Below are 19,379 nucleotides of genomic sequence, written 5' to 3'. Positions count from 1 at the left end.
GTGTATGGAGTAAGTGGTGAAATGTCCAGAATTCTATCGGAATCTGTAAAACTCAGCTGCATTTAACTGCATTAAAATTTGTTTGTCTTCTATTATTTTAATGTAAATCAATAATTTCAAAGCCTGTGACAGATAAAGTAAGTTCTTCCTTGACTATAGCTCAAGAATGTGTAATAAAAATGATATATTTTTCTTTTGAGAAAAACAAACCCCTAAATACTTTTGACATTCACATCTTGGAACAGTCGGTTGCCACATTCTGCTTTTTTAGTCCCTGGAAAGAACTGTCAATCCACAACGAACAGTACTATTTAAAATCAAGAGACCTTCATTCACATTCTTTTTTTGAAATTATGATTTAAACTATTGTGGCAAATACATGGAATAACAACCACCAGGAAACTATTCCTGACATTCTTTCCTGACAGAGAAATCTTCCCTTTCCCCTAGAGCTTAGGAGTCAGAATCATTCAGGGCATCAACATTCATTAGATGTAAGTAGCTTATGAATCATCACTCTTGTCCAAGAGATAAATTTAAAATCACTTTCCACAGCTACCACTTACTACTGTGATATCTGGTATAGAGGAATGGACTGTTTTCTTTAACAGTTTTGTCATATACCCATGCAACCAAAACACTGTTCAATCAAATTTCCCCTTAATCGAATAACTATTTTAAAATTTTCAATTGTTTTTGCAATGTTCATTGGGCAATTATCTGCCTTACTGCATGAATACGCAACCAGGCAAATTTCTCATGTTTATTAGATTTATTTCTGTTTAAATGTAGAAAGAACTCTCTAAAAATCCACTTTCATCATGCCTTTCCCTACAAAAAAACAACACACATCCACACACAGTCCCACTACTCTTGTTCCTCCTCCTTTTTGATCCTGTGTTTCACCCACAAAAAGCAATTTAGTATGGGATAGTCACTGGGATGCCATATCTTGCTAGCCGAAAGAGATTTCTTTGGTTTTTTTATGGATCATCTGTCAACAAAATCAGTCTCACATGCAAGCTATTCACTGAGAACAGGCAGAGAAGACATGTATAATTTCACTGAAATTACACCAAGTAACAAAGCAAATAACAGATATGGAATTTCTCAAGTCAGTTGCACTGCACAAGACCAAACAGAAACTCTCCATAATTCTCAGCTCGTTGAAGTTAAAATTAAGTTTAGTTGGGTTTAACAAACTAATTGATAAACCCTGCAGTCTGTGATTTCTACTTTTTATTACGGAAAAAGGTTATTTTTTCAGTAACAAGCATGCCAACTGTAGGCATGCCCTGTTGAAACGTGAAATGTTTTCATATGACAAATACTTTTTTATTGCATAAAACCCATAACATGAATTTAAATACATGGCAATGTTTTAAAGACAGGGATGAAAAATTCCTAGGGCATGAAAAAAATAAATCAGAAATCAGATACCCACTGAACTCACATATTCAATAATATGGTAGTTCTCATTCTAATGAAATAAAAACAGAACAACAAAAAAGGATGATGGAATTATCCTCAAATCTGAGATATCATAGTGGTGAAGACTAGTGGCTTGATCCAAAATCCACTGAAGCCAATCAAGCTCCAATATTTGACTTCAGCCTGATTTTGGATCAAGGTGCTAGGTCTTTGTAATGAAGCAAATGGATGTATGAGTATGAAAGCCTAAACAGAGAACAAAATAACTGAAAGAGCTCACTCTCTACATGTTTGTATGCACATAGATATACCCACAAAAGACAGGCTATAATTTCAGTTTACAACAATTTTATTTATTGCAGCATAGCTAAAATCTCCTCTTTAGTTAAAAAAAAGGAAAAAGTTTAGTGTCTACAACCATAGATACACATAGCATTGAAATTATTACTGTACTGTAAATCATCACTGCAATTAAAAGAAAAATCAGAGTATGTAACACAGATTATGAACTAAAATAAGAATAAAAATACATAGAGTTGCTACTGTCCTCGGAAGTACTTTCTGAGTGCTTAGTAAGTAGTGGGCATGGTGATCAGATACAACTTCTTGTAAACGCCAGGAATCCCATTTAACACGGAAAGCCAAGGTTACTACCCACGGCAGCCTGTATTACATGGGTATGCCGGTTGTGTATTACCGAGGCAAACCATCAAATTAAACATACCAAACTTCCTATGGCTTTTCTTTGGCTAAAAAAAAAAATCACACCACCACTCCTTTCCAGTCTTTAGCTATATTAATTGTTACTAAATCTTAAGATTCATCAGTGGTTTTGTGGGCTATCACTATTCTCATCCATTACCATTAGGGCTTCCTTTAGTATATTGGCAGCAGCATTCCACAACAACCTCTTCTGTAAGAACTGGGGACTATATCTGGAGTTACAAAACAATAAAAGAGCACCAGGGACACACTACATCTGAATTGCGTAGCTCTAGGCAGAATTTAGTAGGGCTTCACTCAATTTCATTCATCGATGTGGTAACACAGGTACACTTGAGCACAAAATACACAGAAAGCGGTCATTACACACAGACCAGTTTCTTTTCTGTTCTTTCTAAGCCTATTGTATGAAGGGGAAGAGGCAAAGGGGAAGAAAAAAAGAAAGCAAAACTACGTGGGTTACTCCTAGCACAAGTCTACCATTTTTTTAATAAAACACTTACAATTTTTCCTCTGTCTTCACTGTCCTTTAAGAGTATATATAGCAATCTATAACAGTTTAAATGCTTTCAAATAGTGGTTGCTTAATAGAACAAGGGTGAAAAACAAACAGAAATTAAAGACAAACTATAAAAGAGGAGCTATTCCAAATGCTTGACGTTTCAGCATTACTAGTTCTGCAAGCCCACTGTGAACTGAGCTTTATCGGCATCATTCACGCGTCTTTGCATGCACTAGTCTGAGCAAGGCACACAGGCAGCGCTTACCTGCTTCAGACAGGTCTCGAAGGGAGCTGCTCAGCGCGCTTCGTTTCAGCCCTTCTCCGGTGGCATAGCTGTCGTCCAGGCAAGCTCTGTTCAGGGTCCCATTGCCGGAATCTTTTTTCAGGCTGGAGCACTGAGACATGCTTGGACGCACCACACCCTTCTGTTTCTCTAGCTCAGCTGAAACAAAGAGAATAAATTTGCAATTCATATTTATTGACGAGAATGGAGGACATGGGAACATCACAAGTTCTGTATGTGATCCCATATTACCATGAATAATAGACGAGTTCATTTTGGCACTGAAAGGAGCTTCAACTCTGTACTAACAGCTTTACATGACAACATACAGGATGAAAGGCTATTCCTCTTTTGGGAAAACACAAGATAAAATTCCATTTTAGACACTCGTGTAACTTTCCAGCAAAATATATCCCTTTGTCCTATGGCTATCTAATTGAGAGATTATCAACATGGAAATGAAGAAAAATTCAGGGAAATTTATTTGAAGGGCCACCACTGAGAATTTCAGTGATGTAAATTATCCCTAAAATTCCTACTGTAATTTATACTACAAATTACAAATCCATCTCTCCTCTGTTCATTGCTATTTGCAGTTTGTCCAGGCTAAATTTCCAGTGCAGCTACACTGCAATAAATAATAGTCAATGAACTCAGCTGGGGCTTAAGGTATCATTGAGTTTTCCCTCTTTCTAGAATCAAAGCCATGGGAAAAAAAAACACATTATTTTTTAACTTTTAAAAGAGTTCTAATGGGTTACACACATATTCAAGATTTTCTTGTTTTGATTAGCTTGAAAACACTCTATTATATGTACCTTTGTACTTACACTCTATTCTGTGCTTTTCCATTTCTTGAACCTCTGCAATTGACTCCCTCAAATCATCTGTAAACTTTTTCCTGTCCTGAGGATTTGGTGCATTGAAATTTATTAGTACTTTGATATCTGCTCCCGGAACAGCTGATGTGAGCCGAATCCCATTTGGATAATCTAGAAGAAAGGGTCAAGAAAAACTAAGCTCTGATTATTCCAATTACTTTTCTTTTTATTAAAAAAACCCAACCAAACAAAAAAACCCAACCCAACAACTGACGGCTTTTTACTAATATTACCATGTAGGGGAGAAGGTCAGAGAAATAAAAGTCTAAAGGCACAGAATTAGAATGAAAACCCTAAGACACATTGGAACTGCTTAATTGTGAAGATATCAAATAAATATTGAAAGACAGTCTTTATGCAGCTGTTACCCTTAAGGAACCACGTACAATATAAAACAAAAATACCAGAAATCCCCCTTGAAAATCAAGACGATAACTTTTGTTCATGGAACAGATTCCATTACCTACCTCACTCAATTGTGACCAAAGTTTTGCTGAATAAAGACTACTTGAATACATCTCAAGTACTAGAAACTGTCTTATACTTTTAACTTAACGTTTCCAAGAAGACAAACACACTAGCATGTACAGCTTTTAGTATTTCTTACTAAATTGTGTTCCCTGGATATCCTATTTTCACTTTTTTTCCCTAAAAACAAAGTTAAAATTCTCTGTGAAATTACATACTGAGGAAGTAAAAGGGGTGGCCTTGGCCATATTATGAACATCTTCACAATAAAAAGCAGTTTTTTCAGTAAAATGTCTTTGCCTCTTTTTCTGCTGCACATCTGAGAATGCAAATTTTAACAGCTGGTCAAAAGTATCTCCTGGTTGAGACAAAAGGTTCATTTACACAAAGACAGCTTTTAATGGAGATACGTTCTGCTGCAGAAAACAGACTCAGCCTTTGCTTGAAGCACAGGCCTGTAGAAATGGGGTCTCAGAAAACCTAAAAACGTGCACTCTAACTCACAGTGTTTTCTTTTACTCAACCGCCTGACTTTATTGGTTTGCTAAAGCTCTCAAATATTTACTTAAGTATCCAATCTCAAGTTCAAGTGCTCCCATGTACTAAAAATTAACTCCCTCAAGAACCAGCAGATGATGTAAGGTAGTCTTCCTCAAAGTCATTGGGTTTCAACAATACACAAACTTAAAATATTAAGAAACAAGTGCAAATGCTATGCTTTTAACAAAAGCAATACCTTAACTTCCAAATCAGATTTGCAAGGAAAGTGAAGCAAGTCTATTTATCATTCTCAGGTGAAAAAAGGCGCTAACTACTGCAAGCTTCAAAGAGTACAGAGGGGAAGGAGGGAGCAAGAATTTGGGGCTTCTGGCAGGGCCTGACATTGACATCTTGCACAGCAGCAATGTATAGCTGATCTACTTCTGACCACATGACAATCACCTGCCTTCAAACAAAAAAACACAGCTGCCTCAAGTTGTGTGCGGCTGCGGCCGTTCAGAGCACAGCCGAACGGCCAAAAGCGCAAAGGAGGCCGGTGCAGGCAAGCTAACACGTGGAGAGCACGGTCTAACAGCACGCGCTGGTCTGAACACTGAGACTGGATACGCAGCAACAGCTCTAAAAAGTGCACCACTTGAAATTAGAAAAAAAAGTTTATGAAATCCAACAAGGCAACTTAGTAACCTCAAAGTCACATGGGCTACCTGCACCTACGAACAAAGCATGAATCTGCACATACCGAACAAACAAAAATATTCTATTACCAGAGATATTTCTCTACATCGTATTGATTAAGCATCAGGAAACACTCATTGAAGTATTTATTGGTTTCAGATACACTCTCTGAAGTGATCTGCTCACCCTTTATATTTTTGTCACTGATTTTGACTGAAAATGTGAAATATACTTCCCTTATGGCCTATTTACTAAGGATATAAGATACATGACATTATTTTCCCTTTTGAAGCTCAGCCATCCCTCAAGGTAATTTACTTCTGTCATTAGAAGTCAATTCTTCTATCGTCAATGCCAGCCATGTTGTTCAACCTCACCAGTAGCCAAACCAGTATTTTTGTTGCCTCTGCTTTAGTGACAATAAATTTTATTCCCTTGAAACCAGCTGATTCTGACAGCTGCTACACACAGATTTACTGAATGGCATGATGGCTCTGGCCAAAATACCCTAAAGCTTGCTGGCGACAGGGGAAACCGAGGATATGAATTTTACAAACCAGAGGAGAAGAATACTTCTCTCTCCCTGCTGGAAAACACTGCATTCCCCCTGACAGGCACCGATATTAGAGGTACAGTCAGCTCACTGATTTGCCGCAGGGAATTCACCTTAGGACCCCAACTATGTCTGCTGAAGTGTCTCAGTTAAAATGCCTCCAGTTAGTTCATTGCGAGGAATCCAGCCCTTGACTCCTCGTTTCCCTAGAAATATTTTAAAGTTTACTTGAAGTGTTTCTAGTTAGCATGCTTATGAGATTTTACAAAAAATTTATTTAGCTTGACATCAGAGGAATTATATATTCTTCTATTCTTAGTAGAATCCAGGATAGAAATATTTGGCCTTCCTCTCTAAAAATGAATTTTCTATGATATAATGTGTGCGTAAGAGAGAGAATGAATGTGTATGCATAGACATAATCTGCAGGCTATATTGCTGCTGCAAGCTCTACAAAATCTTCCCTTTTGAAATCTCCAGATGCTTTCACTCAATTAACAGCAATTTCTTTTGAGTCAGATGAGCATTGGGGCACATTCTCAAGGACAAGCGAAAATGAAGAGCCTTCCACATCAGAAAAACACAGAAACTACGGAATGTCCCGCTGAACTGTATCCAATTTATCATGAAGCTCAAGGTTTGGTTTTAAAACCATTAAGTTAGGTCAAATAGACTGTGTTCCTCTGCACCATACAAACAATTATGCTCTGCTCCATCATTATTGATGCTGTCTCTGGGCTTAAAATGAGGACCTTAGCAAACTATTTGCTTTCTGTTGGGGTTTTATCTGCTAAGACTAAGCTTGACAAGCATTAAAGATAAAAAGAATATTGGATTGACGCAGATTACAACTGCCATAAACAAAAGGTGTCAGAAAACACAAACTTTAAGCCAGACTCTCTGCTCTGTATTTCTGTTTGAATGAGTGTACATTACCTAGGCACAAAGTTAAGATAAAGATCAGGAAAATAGATACAACAGTGTTTTGAATTACACCTATCATTATAGAAGTCATTATTTATTATCATACATTCAGTTACCGCCAACTATACCTTGACTCAGCAACAGATACAAGATTTTTGTTTCTTTACAAACATTTTACGCTTTAGAAGTATTCACAACACATTTGGCTAGGTTTGGCTGCTGACTACAACCAAAAAAATCTAACAGTAGTCTTGCTGTTTCTTATGCTGACATCATCTTGATTTAAAGTTAAAATTCAGAGCAATTTTATTCCTAAATTCAGAACCAAGTTCTGTCCATCTCTTTCACTCACGCAATTTTAAATTTTATTTTATTTATAAATAAAATGATCATCTAAAAAGAGAGAAAAGACTTACACTGGTTCTCAAAAAGAAGAACTTGCATTCCATAGAGAGAAAACGACTGTCGAAAACTGTATGTAACTGAGTTCTTCTTCTTTTGAAAAATCTTGGTCACCTGAAAGTTATCAAATAAACAAAGTGAAATATCCCTTTTGCCATATTTGTTTGTGTAAAATTAGTGGTCCTAACATACCAGAAACATATTATGCCAAAGACAGCTACAATCTTCCAGAAAATATGAACTTGTAATTTTTTCTTTATGTAAAAATTACACACAATAAAATTGTGCATCTGAAGCGTGCCTTTTTTGTAACAAAACATGTAATATTTAGTTTAGTTCTTAGTTCTCAGGTAAAAGCCAAATACATTCCAAATAGAGTGCATTTTTAAGAGTAAATCAACCACATAATTCCAAGCTGTCACTAGTTTTGTATACCTGGTTCTCAAAAGACTGAGTCAAGTTAAACACACACTAAAAAGTAAAGTCAACTGCAGAACATATTTCAACATATCCTAAATGAACCTATCTGGTTCATAGAACATCTGGGGAATACGAAGTAGTACGTCATTTTGTAACAAGTAACCTGAATTCATTTTTCATGGAATAAAGAATGACTGCATTGACCCATTAGAGAAATGGGTAAACTGGAGGCAATTTTTGTTCTTTATAGTCAAAGCTATTGCACCAAAGCACTTTCTTACAATACAGTGTAGCAATCAATAAAAGGCTTCGGTTTAAAAGCAAATAATACATAACGAAGAAAACTGAGAAAAATTAAATCTTAATCATCCCAAGATTTTTGGAGTACAGAGGTAATACATATTTATTTTTAGGAATGCTCATGCACTTAATCACCACTGATTTCATGGAGATCGGCATTTCTAAATACCTCACTAGAAGTCTATCCACCTGAAAATACATACCACAAGAAGATCATTAAATAAAAATATTTCTCGCTGGTGCAATCCAAGCTTCTGAGGTTTATTTGGATCTGGAACTTCAAACAGCCTACAGTAGCAAACAAGCCTCCGGTGGGGTAGCGAGAGGACCTATGGTAATACAAAAGTTCACAGTTAATCCAGCAGTACTTAGCAAAGAAAGAGCATCTTTCATACCCAGAGTCCTTTTTTGAGTACTTCAAATATTTTTTACCTCTAAGCCCACTAGACTTTGTCATCAAAGGACCAACAACAGAAAAATAAAGATTTATATGCCACAAACTTGGCATATAAATGTCAAAAATCTGACATTCAAACTTCAAGTTCTTATATAAAATATTCTCTAACAGCTTGCATTCCCGTACATAGATGCCAATGAAAGTTTTACTGGGGATAGAGTTTTACTTTGTGACATGATAAAACCTTGAAATAACTCAAGATGAAGCAAGTGGGAGCTCAAAGCAAAAGATGTTTGCTATCCTGAGCATTTTTACGTATCTTTATTAGAAGAAAGGATGTAAAGCAACTTTAGCTTTTGTGAGATGAATACACTGATGTTGCAGATTATTTTTTTGCTGGAGTTAATTCAATTTGGTGATTCCTTAATACGAAGGAAATTGTGACATCAGGAAAAAGTAAATGCATTTCCAGTCTGACTTATTTTCACATGCCAGCACGAAAACCAAGAACAATTTTCCATTTTCTTATTTGAAACGTCTGCTGAAGCTATCTCTACAGCTGCTGTTTTCAATGTAGCGAGACTTAATTTCTTTAAAATGCAAATAATGGTATCTTGGCAACAATATTAAAAGAAATCCTTTAAACTTTAAAAATTTGAAGTAGAGAATATTCTTTGGTAACTAGACACATATTTCATTTACATATTATATTTCTTTATAATTCCTGATTCTCCACAGGAATTATGAGATTTACTAGGCAAAGAAAACCAGTCAAAAACCATTAATGCTTCTTCTTCCTCTATATGAGTGGGGAGGGGCGGGGAAGAGGCAGAAAAATATTTAGGATTCACTGTCTGCCCTCGTTCCTGGTTGGTTATCAAGTCCTTTGGCGAGATTTCAGTTTTCCCCTCAAATCCAGTGACAACTATACCAATAACAGATAAAATGCTAATAGCATTTAATTTATGTATGGCATTAGCTTAATTACCTTCCCTGAATGTGCAAGGAGAATTATTTAAGAAAAAATCTGACATGTTCTAAAGGAGCCAGTGTGGTGAAGAATGCTGGAGAAGTCAGTGATTTCTATTTTCAGGCTACTCTGGTAACTGAACAGCTTCCACGGGCTGTCGGTGAAGAGGCAGGAATAAATGTCGCATGTTCTCATTCTCTCCTGCCTCCAGACTTACTTTCCCCAGCACTTGGCAGTCTGAGATTCGCTACAGCAAGCTAACAAAACCCGAGGGTAGTCACTGAGCCTATGAACTTATAAACAGCTATGGTGAGCTCTGGTATTCAAGTTTAACGATAGTCAATGCTTTCATTCATAGCAATAGATGATCTGGTAAGGTTCCCTGCCACCAGATTTCAGAAAGGTCACACATTTCAGTTTGTTTTGCAGTCCAGCGGTACTGCTAGAGACGCATCCATGAATCACTGGCAGGTGCTTCACGTAGGAATATCAAACTAGCTTTGCGTTATTTTAATTGTTTACACAGAAAAAGCAGAAATAGAAGACTGAAAAAACAAATGAAAGCTTAAAGTTCTTTCTCTGGATTGTCCTGAGTGAAGATGCTAATGCACGGTGCAGTTATAATTGGGGGGGGGAGAGGGGAATCATTAGGATCAAATTTGTATAAGGTTTTCAGAGCACAAGGTGCATTCATCTGCTACAAAGTGGTTTCTCTGTTCAAAACTACTACCAAGAATGACACTGGGAAATTAAAGTACATGGAACACTGCATTAGAGAATAGTTTTAGGATTGTTATTGAATATGTCTATAACTTAAATCTGCAACCAAAATTTTCTATGTTCAACTACCTTTCAGAAGAGACCTGTTAAATGAACTGGCAGTATCTTTGCAGGGTACCATTCAACGCTGAACGGCCCAGAAAGAATAAGCACGGCAGGGCCCAGGTGGAGGAGTGAGGCATGCTGTAATTTTAGTTAGCTATTTATTCTTCACTGGGTGGCTAACTTCTACAGTGGTAACAGCATTTGGTGGTAATAGCATTTGGAATGCATGAAAAGTTTTGTAAAAAAAGGTCTAGAAAACTCTTGGCAATAAATTAAGCAGTCTCCCTGGGAAATAAATTTTTTAAGAAAATCTTTATACTTTGGAGAGTTGTTACTACAACAATAGGAAAATTTTTCTTGAAAGTAGTCCAATTTTTCAAAAAGCAAAAAATGTAACAGAATGCATTATTGCCAGTTAAAGAAAAAGCTGCCCGATAAAACAACTACAGACTTTGAAGGAATATGAGAGAAATACGTACACAACCAAGTCCATGATGCAGAGATCCAATCTACAGTAGAAAGACACATACAAGTTCATTAAACTTCAGAGAAACACAGTACTGTATCATAGCAAGTAAATACGGCACGGTCTTACTATGACTAAATGCCTATAAAGTAAAAACAAATATTTCTATCAATAAAGACTGCTGGCTATTTCCTACATGTTCTTTCACACAGTTATAAAGTCTCTCAACAGAAGAATCCTTGAACCTAGGGCTTCATTGAGGGCACTCTATTTACAAGGTCAGGATTAATTTTAGGATTTGAATTGCTACATGCCTGAATAAAAAAAGCACCAGGGAAAAATCCCATCTCCCACAGATGCCTATATATAAACTTAAATCTCCAAACAATTATGGAAAATAAGCTTTGTATGAAAGTATAAGTAACTGTAAAATACTGACTTTAGAATACTTATTTCCCTTCTGCTCAAAAATATGTAAAAGGTTTTATTAAGAAAATTTTGTTTTCTCTCTCCTCTGCTTCTTCCAAGAGATCTCCTCAATATTTCCTTACTGGGAAACAGAAGTAAATTGGATTTTCTTTTTCTGGTGGTCCTTCATTCCCTTCCCCTCTCTCCCCACATTGAGGCTTGTCTGAGAAGAGATTACAATTCAAAGTTCTTTAATAGTAACAGGGAGAATCTTCAGACCCATGCTCTTTTTCCTAATAAACATCCCCCAATCCATCAGTCCCTTCACCAGTAAAGTTCCCCAGAGCTGATAAAAAACCTGATGTAGGACTTCAAGAACGTGCAAGTCTAGTCTTTTTTTCCCTTTGTTCTGGGCTGCCTTTGTGACTATTAACGTGAACATTTTCAGAAGATGACTCTAGGACTTGAGTTCAGGAAGGCTGAGCATCCGTTGTCCCTCTCCCCATTAGATACAAGTGTTAGCATGTAAAATACTGGTCTTAACAGGTCTATGTTCACTCAGCTCCTAAAATAAAGGGGAAAATGCTGTGGCCTTTTTTTTTTTCTCTCCTTTTCCAACAGATGCTTTGAAGACTAATTTATATAGCACAGCATTTTCGGATTTTTCCCACAGAAAGCAAGAGGTATCACTGGATGCTCAAACCCAGCATTAGAATCCCTGGGACCTGACTTCCAGATAAGTTCCAAGACACAGTGACAAAATCTCCCCTTACAGATACCAGTTCACAGAGCTAGCCGCAAAGGTGAGAAAGGTGCTGACGTGAACATACGTTCTCTATTACTCTTGAAAATTATGGAGCGAGAACTGACAGCGTAGATGTTGAAATACGATTCTCTACAACATCATTTTAACAACACACTTCAATTCTCTTGAAACGAACATGAGAACTGGCTAAAATGCAGATATTTCAGTATAATTTCAGAACTGCAAAGCTTCATATAGAGAAAACAGTTTTAGACTCATAACATCATCACTCATGAATACCAGACTGCAACAACAAAATTCATCTGCACTGTGAATGCTCCAAAATTAAAACCAACTTTATAGCAAATTACTATTTTGACAGTTTCTGCCTTTTGCCATTTATCAGCCAATTTATACTTGTAAGTAACATACTTCTGTATTGTTCTGTACTGTACATTGCCCTACATCTCCCTAGTAACTGACAGGCAGTGTGAAGTGAACTTACCGGTTTCTTTCCTACTATGAGTTTTTCAACCTTCTGGACTTGGGATACATGATCCTCGTTCGTCTTCAGTTCCCGTTTGCGGATTCGCTCATAAATGCCAATCAGCATTTCTCGTGGGATATCCTCACCATCATCCACACCTGCAGAAGCCAACAGTTTCTGTTATTGCTCTGGCCCTGAAGGATCTGACTAACAAACACTGTTGCTTGTCAGCAACGCAGGCTTCTCAGCAAGGAGAAGATAAAACCATGGGCAATCCTTGTTTCCTCTGCTAACAGTAACACCAATGTTGCCCAAGGCTGCTGATGTACTTGTTTACAAGTTTACAGCATTCTGTCAGCTAACATCTCCTATGCTGTCCTCGTGTCTGCCCTACCAAAGCAGCAGAGGATATGTTACTCAGTACTGAAGCATTGATCTTTGTCCAAAAGCTTGCTGCCCTGTCCAGCTCTGGGGCCCCCAACATCAGAAGGACATGGACCAGTTGGAGAGGGTCCAGAGGAGGCCATGAAGATGATGAGAGGGCTGGAGCAGCTCTGCTGTGAGGCCAGGCTGAGAGAGCTGGGGCCGTTCAGCCTGGAGAAGAGGAGGCTCCGTGGAGACCTGAGAGCGGCTCCCAGTGCCCAAAGGGGGCTGCAGGGAAGATGGGGAGAGACTCTTCAGCAGGGCCTGTTGTGACAGGACGAGGGGTCATGGTTTTAAAATAGAGGGAGGCAGATTCAGGCTGGACATAAGGAAGACACTTTTTTACACTGAGGGTGGTGGAGCACTGGCCCAGGTTGCCCAGAGAGGTGGTGGATGCCCCATCCCTGGAAACATTCCAGGCCAGGTTGGCCGGGGCTCTGCGCAACCTGATCTGGTTGGAGATGTCCCTGCTCCTGGCAGGGGGGTTGGACTGGGTGGGCTTTGAAGGTCCCTTCCAACCCTAACTATCCCATGATTCTATATGCCAAGACATTGATGGAAGTTACTCAGGTTTTTTGTTTTAAATTACTAATGTAAAACTAAGCCATAACAAAGCTAATTTTTTTTTTTTAAAAGTTTCCTCTGTTTGGTATCACAGCTCAAATGAGTTAAACAACCCTGCAGACACTAAAATCTCCATATGACCCTCTCCTAACAATGTACCACTGGGGGGGAAACAGAACAACCACTCTGTTTTGCCTGTGTCCCAGTACTACTCAGCACTGTTCATTAAATAATTTCCTACAAGAGAACCTTATGAACATCTAGTAAAATTAATTTAACTGATATTTCCTGTATGAGTTAAAAACCAATTAATTTACTCTGGAAAAACAAATCAACAAAATAGCCTAGCTACAATATTATTGTGTAGCAATGTGTGATTAGCATTGGCATGTCAGTATTACAACAAACGCCACAGTGTCTTGAATGCTCGATCCTGAATTTTTAATAGCAGTGGAAGGAGTCCAGTTTCAATAACTGACTTAAAGCTGGATTTCCTGGGGACAGGGAGATGCATGTCTATTTTTTAAACAGGTTTTAAAGCAATAACCTGTTATCTCCCATTCAGAAGCCAAAATAGAATATATTGTCACCCAGTGGAACAACTGCTCATGTAAAAAATACTGTGATAAAATACAGCTTCTTTGCAAGCAGAAGCAAGCAAAACTGCCTCTGTTCTGTTCCACACCAGCACGTCTTCCACAGACCACCCTTTGCGATCCCATCATTTAAAGTTACAGACAAGGTAGCCTGTTACAAAAATGCCTACAAGAAGAAATTGCTGGCATCCAGGTTGGATTTCAGAGAGAATATACTGTATTTAATACAACAAATGTAACTGTAGTATTATGGTAAGAGATGAATGGCAGGCCTCGTTTAATCTTTGTGGACTTTACAATAAAATCTCAACACTAACTTGAATTTTGCTAAGCTAAAACATCTGCTAAGCATAGATCCTTCATTGCGGTCTTATACAAATCTAAGGGAATAAAATCACCAAACAGGACTTTCATTTTCAAGATCTGAAATTCCAGAACACCACAAGTATTTCGGTTTTACTGCTACTAAAATGAAAGTCCCACATGCACACACGAATACAAACTGCCATATATTCGAGATGCGACAATACATTTTTATACATTTAGCGACTTGATTCTGTCTTTCTGCCATTCAGGCCACTTTCAGCTATCTCTGAGAAAATGCCCGTTAAACAATACATCAGCACTTGCTGGTGCCTGCAGCAGTGAGCCTGTTCTACTACCACGCTGCTGCCTCCATTGTTACCAAAAGAAGAGAGGCTGTGCACTAAGCTGTGCTTAAAAGCAGGGGAAGGAGGAGGAGGAGAGGTCTGCAATGGCCAAGCACACAATTTTCCTGGCCTTTGCACAAACACAAAGTAATGGAACTAGAGTAAAACCTGTTTTTTCCCTATGGGCACAAACTGTCTTAAAGGAAAAAATGGGATGGAGACTTTGGCCTCATTTTATTTCTCTGACATCTGAGTGCTCTTCTGTGATACAAGGTAAGTGCTGCCTGATCCCTTCTCCTTGAGTGCCCAGAACAACAGGAGGTACCATCTCCCCACCTTCCTCCTCTGCTCGACAGTCACTACTGCCTGAGCGGATACTTCATAAAAATCTTCTTTTTCACCAGAAAGAACCAGATAGGAAGATGAGATACAGACTGGAAAAGATATCTGTATTTTTTTTTTTTGCAATCTAATTGCCAGCTTACATGTGCCATATGCTGGCAAATAGTTTCTTGGTCAGAAAATACACCAATGCAGAAATAAAAATGAAATTTCTGTGCTGTTTACTGTGTACCTTTCAGGAAGGTTTTGGACCTGGATTTTTCTTTCTCCACCGAGAATTTTAAATCTTGAGTTTATTTCCAAAAGTCCTCATCATGCACAGTGATTTCTGTCCCTTAATATATATACATATATGGGAATAGAAGGACCCGACAATACATCCACTCACAAAAGACAAGATAAAAATGACAAAATACTCCATGCTTAGTTCTGTTGTCACTGTTCCAGAAATAACTAAAGCCTATAAAAATGACAGTTTTAAAGTAGGTGAAATCAGAATCAAGTGCCCTGTATTTTGTCTTTTTCCCAGAAGATACATGGTGTCCCTCCAATGGCAGTTACAGGGAAAGGCTTTCAGGACCTTCATCGTTAGAGTTTGCCTACCCCTTAGATTCTTGACAAAATCTTCTAGCTTCATTTTGCGTTCTGGTTTCACATTTGGGCTGTACATATCTGTGTTTAACAGTATGATGGCAAAAGCTAGAATGAAGATGGTATCAGGATTTCTAAATTGTCTCACAACACCTGGATTGCAGATACAGTATCGTTGGCTGTAAAAAAGCAAAGAGGGGAAGCCGTCAGAGCTATGAATTACTACTCTAATTCCACCACATAAACCAACTGCTACATTCCAGAAGCTGAGTAAGCTATTATTCACGTTCCATACATATATAGTTTCTGTCCACATATTTTCATAAGCCAATCCAAGAACATGGAAGGCTTTTGTTTGCTACTACCACTGTAACTTCACTTCTTAGTACAGATTCTGAGCTATAACAACTCCAGTATTTCATTTTTTTTTCCTGTGAGTAATACCCATTGACACCAAGTAGGAATACAGCATTGGTTTTAGCTTACTGCCACATTTACATCTCATTCTGCCCTGGATAAAGGATGCTTGTGTTAGTATTAATAAGTTAATGCTCTTTATTCCACTATTATTGAAATACTTAATGAAAGGCTGAGAGCGTGTATATATACTCTAAAGTGTAAATGGTCTTGTAATTCCACTCATGTAAACTCTTATATGCAAATACTTTGTTAGAGACATTCCAAAATCCTTGAGTATCTTTTCAACTGATGCCAGAGAGAACTATTAATTGAGAAACCTCACTATGTTGATACAAATGACATATATGAACAGCACCAGTGAATAAATCCACAAATGACATGCTGTATTTGAAACTGCATGTGGCTCACAAGGACACTGCAGATAAGCAGGGAAGTGACTTTGATGCACTCAACTTCCCCAGTTCTCCAGTGTGACCGTTAGACAACAGCAGGTTTTGGGTGACTGAATAATTTATTTCAGCTTCATACCTAAAAGCTTCAATGAGCCGTTCTACTTTCTGGGCTTCTCCTTGAACACGGATATGAGCCTGAAATTTCCTGAGTGCTTCATCCAATTCCATTGTTGAGAAGTCCATCTCATCCACAACACAGCTAGGATAAAAACATAGCGTCATTATGTCTTTGAATTTCTAACAATATGGTACTAAGGGTAAGATTTTGAGACCAAAAAAACTTTGCAATTTTCCATCTCTTGTCGAAATTTATGGAGAGTTTTTAAACATTCAGCAGCAATTGCAATAACTGTCGGTAAGCTGTGAAGGAAGGATTGCCAATAATAGGTCAATGAGAATGCGTATCTGTAAGCAGGCTCGCTCTTTTTTTTTTTTTTTTTAATAGAAGAGCTGCTGGAATGACAAATGTCTGACGAACTTAAGCGACATACCATTGCCAAGAACAATTATTGGTTTTGTGCTTTCAAGACAATCAATTATTACAATGTCTATAATAATAATAATAATAATAAAAAATAGTTTATTCTGCTCAAAATATCAAATCTCAAACAGCCTGCAGCAAGCACAATCTATACCAAATGGCTCTGTCTAGAATGTTCTTACATACTGAGAAAAAAGAATACTCTTGTTTGGATACTCTCCTACTATCACTGTAATTCTCATCTCCTCATCACTTGCCATGTCTTTCAGTTAACATTTATGGAGAAATCATTACTTTACTGATCTGACAATACAGTGCTAATAAAAAATAAAAGAGGAATGAGTTTAATATAATCAACAACGAGAACTGTGTCATTCTAACGCTCTGTTTAAAGACTGCTTTAAAATCAGAAGCTTATAAATGTTCTTTCTTTAAACATAGCTTTCAGCTTTTAAATAACCAGACACGAATCACTGCAAGTAACAGCACCATAATGCAGAAACCACAGAAAGAAAGCACAAGCCAGTTTTAAAAGCCTTTTCTTAAATGTATAGCTATACAATAATAAATTACAGTAAGTCACATTTTTCTTCTAGTAACACTGCAGCTAATAGAGATTAATACCTAAGCAATTTAGTCACTTTGCCTTAAATATTTTTCCTTTTATGCAGAATTGCAAGGGAAGAAACAAACAAGCTTGGCGTTTCTCACGCCCTCTGCAATCCACACCTAAAAACCCATTATCAGTTCTGCAGTAACATTCAGAGTCTTCCCACCTATTGCAAGTTCTGTAACACTTTCAAAAGCTCTTTGCTCCTTCAAAGGTGTAAAGCACATGTGCAGACAAGCTGGAGTCAAAATGAAGTAATTAGAGCAATTAAGGACCTCCAGAAATGTGCTGGCCAACAACATAATGGGGAGGGGTCTTAAAAAAATTTAGCTAGGTCATTATAGCAACTGAAAACATGAAAGTAAGATCAGACACACATGTTCAGTTTTTGCTAATGATAGTTAACAAAATGATAGCCCTTGATAATAATATCCTGATCATAATGATGAAGAGAACATGATTAAATGGACATCAGTCACTGCAGGAGGCCTTGAGCACGCATGTACTGTGCTGAACGACCACACCTTGGCTATTACAGTTACACATCCCAGACAGGTAACAGCAAGGAGCAGCTGGGCTTCACCACTTCTAGGCAGGCAGAGAATTGAAACTTCTTCCTGGGAACTATCTCCTGCTTACCACCTCTCTACAGAATTTAGGCAGGAAGAGTGGAATATAGCATTTGCTGGGCCAACGTAGCTACAACTGCCTGGATTCTCTGCTGTACCACCTGATTGTACTCTCACACGTAACTGTATAGTGTAAGGAACTGAAATGAGAGTCCCGCACAAAGCAACGGAATGTCATCCTTTCCCTCTCTCTTTTAACAGTGCTCTTCACGATGGTTTTATTTTATTCATTCTTTGAGTGACTACATTTTTGTTTTCTAATGCAAAGTCAAGACACAGTAGAAGGTCAGATCCTCAGCTACATCTCCACTACATCAAGCGCTCATTGGTCAGGCAGGGAGAGAAAGCTGAGGCTCACAGCATAACAGCAGTGCTTCAGAAAGCGTGCCTGATGTGCCCCAAATGTTGGCCAGGGCAACATCAACACCAGCGATGCCAGCCCCACACGCCCCAAACAATGCCTTTACAGTTGACGGCCACCAGGTAGCAACTACAGTAGGCTCAGAATTCAGCTCTTGGTAAAAAATGTAGGCTACTTGCTTGAATATTTTCCAAGCTCCTAGGAAAAGAGGATTTCAGTTAAAACACCTTAATTTACAGAATTTACGGAAAACTGAACAAAAAAAGAAAGCAAGTCACTTGAAATAAAATTGTGTAACAGAATTTTCATTTGAAAAATCTTTTCTGTGCAACAATCTGGAGTTCTTATCAGTTCTACAAAATCTTCCTCCAATTTGTAAAAGTGATATTTAAGATGAAATGCTATTCTGTTGTCTCTTTTTAAGAAAAAAAAAAAAAAAAAAAAAGCCTTGTTCCTATTTGCAGGCAAGGTTCTGAACACTACCAAGAGAACTGCACCATTCAGAGTGTTTCCCTTCCACCTCCCAAAGCACAGCTGAAACAGCCTATTTAAGAATAGATTAATTTCAATAAAAGGATAATTGTGGGGTTGTAGGTAGGTGACGATGACCTTACTCTTAACAATTCACCTCATCACAGATGCAGTGCCTGGCTTAGCAGAGCCACACTTCTACTTACCCACATGCTGCTAGTCTGAGGTGGTGAGGGCAAACAATTTGTTCAAGATCACAAAATGGACCATCTAGGATTATAAATCATCTTGTCATGAGCCTGTACTGTTTTCTACTAAAAAATTTAGAAAATACACACTACTTGGAAAGTCTTCACCCTTGATTGACTCAGAATTGCAAAACCCAGACGATTATTGCAAGTAGCTAATCATGACTCAGGCTGAGCAGG

The 19,379-nt window shown here is 37.9% G+C and overlaps 1 protein-coding gene across 5 annotated transcripts in view; it reads right to left on the bottom strand.

The window, feature by feature from the left end:
• The window catches only part of IQSEC1 (IQ motif and Sec7 domain ArfGEF 1), a 146,229-nt gene that overhangs the window by 10,492 nt on the left and 116,358 nt on the right, over positions 1 to 19,379 (bottom strand). For all 5 annotated transcript variants that reach the window (XM_086755443.1, XM_086755448.1, XM_086755444.1 and 2 more), the window contains exons 5-12: positions 16,476 to 16,598; positions 15,540 to 15,706; positions 12,380 to 12,519; positions 10,735 to 10,764; positions 8,267 to 8,392; positions 7,358 to 7,457; positions 3,770 to 3,931; positions 2,922 to 3,098 (exon numbers count right to left, since the gene is read on the bottom strand). In XM_086755443.1, the coding sequence (XP_086611569.1) occupies positions 2,922 to 3,098; positions 3,770 to 3,931; positions 7,358 to 7,457; positions 8,267 to 8,392; positions 10,735 to 10,764; positions 12,380 to 12,519; positions 15,540 to 15,706; positions 16,476 to 16,598 (1,025 nt within the window). The remainder of the gene's footprint in view (positions 1 to 2,921; positions 3,099 to 3,769; positions 3,932 to 7,357; positions 7,458 to 8,266; positions 8,393 to 10,734; positions 10,765 to 12,379; positions 12,520 to 15,539; positions 15,707 to 16,475; positions 16,599 to 19,379) is intronic.

The sequence above is a fragment of the Chlamydotis macqueenii genome, chromosome 10, assembly GCF_036417535.1.
Source record: "Chlamydotis macqueenii isolate bChlMac1 chromosome 10, bChlMac1.mat, whole genome shotgun sequence".
Taxonomy (NCBI): Eukaryota; Metazoa; Chordata; class Aves; order Otidiformes; family Otididae; genus Chlamydotis; species Chlamydotis macqueenii.
Note: the sequence above shows the minus strand (reverse complement) of the source record. Positions and strands in the feature narration are given on the sequence as shown.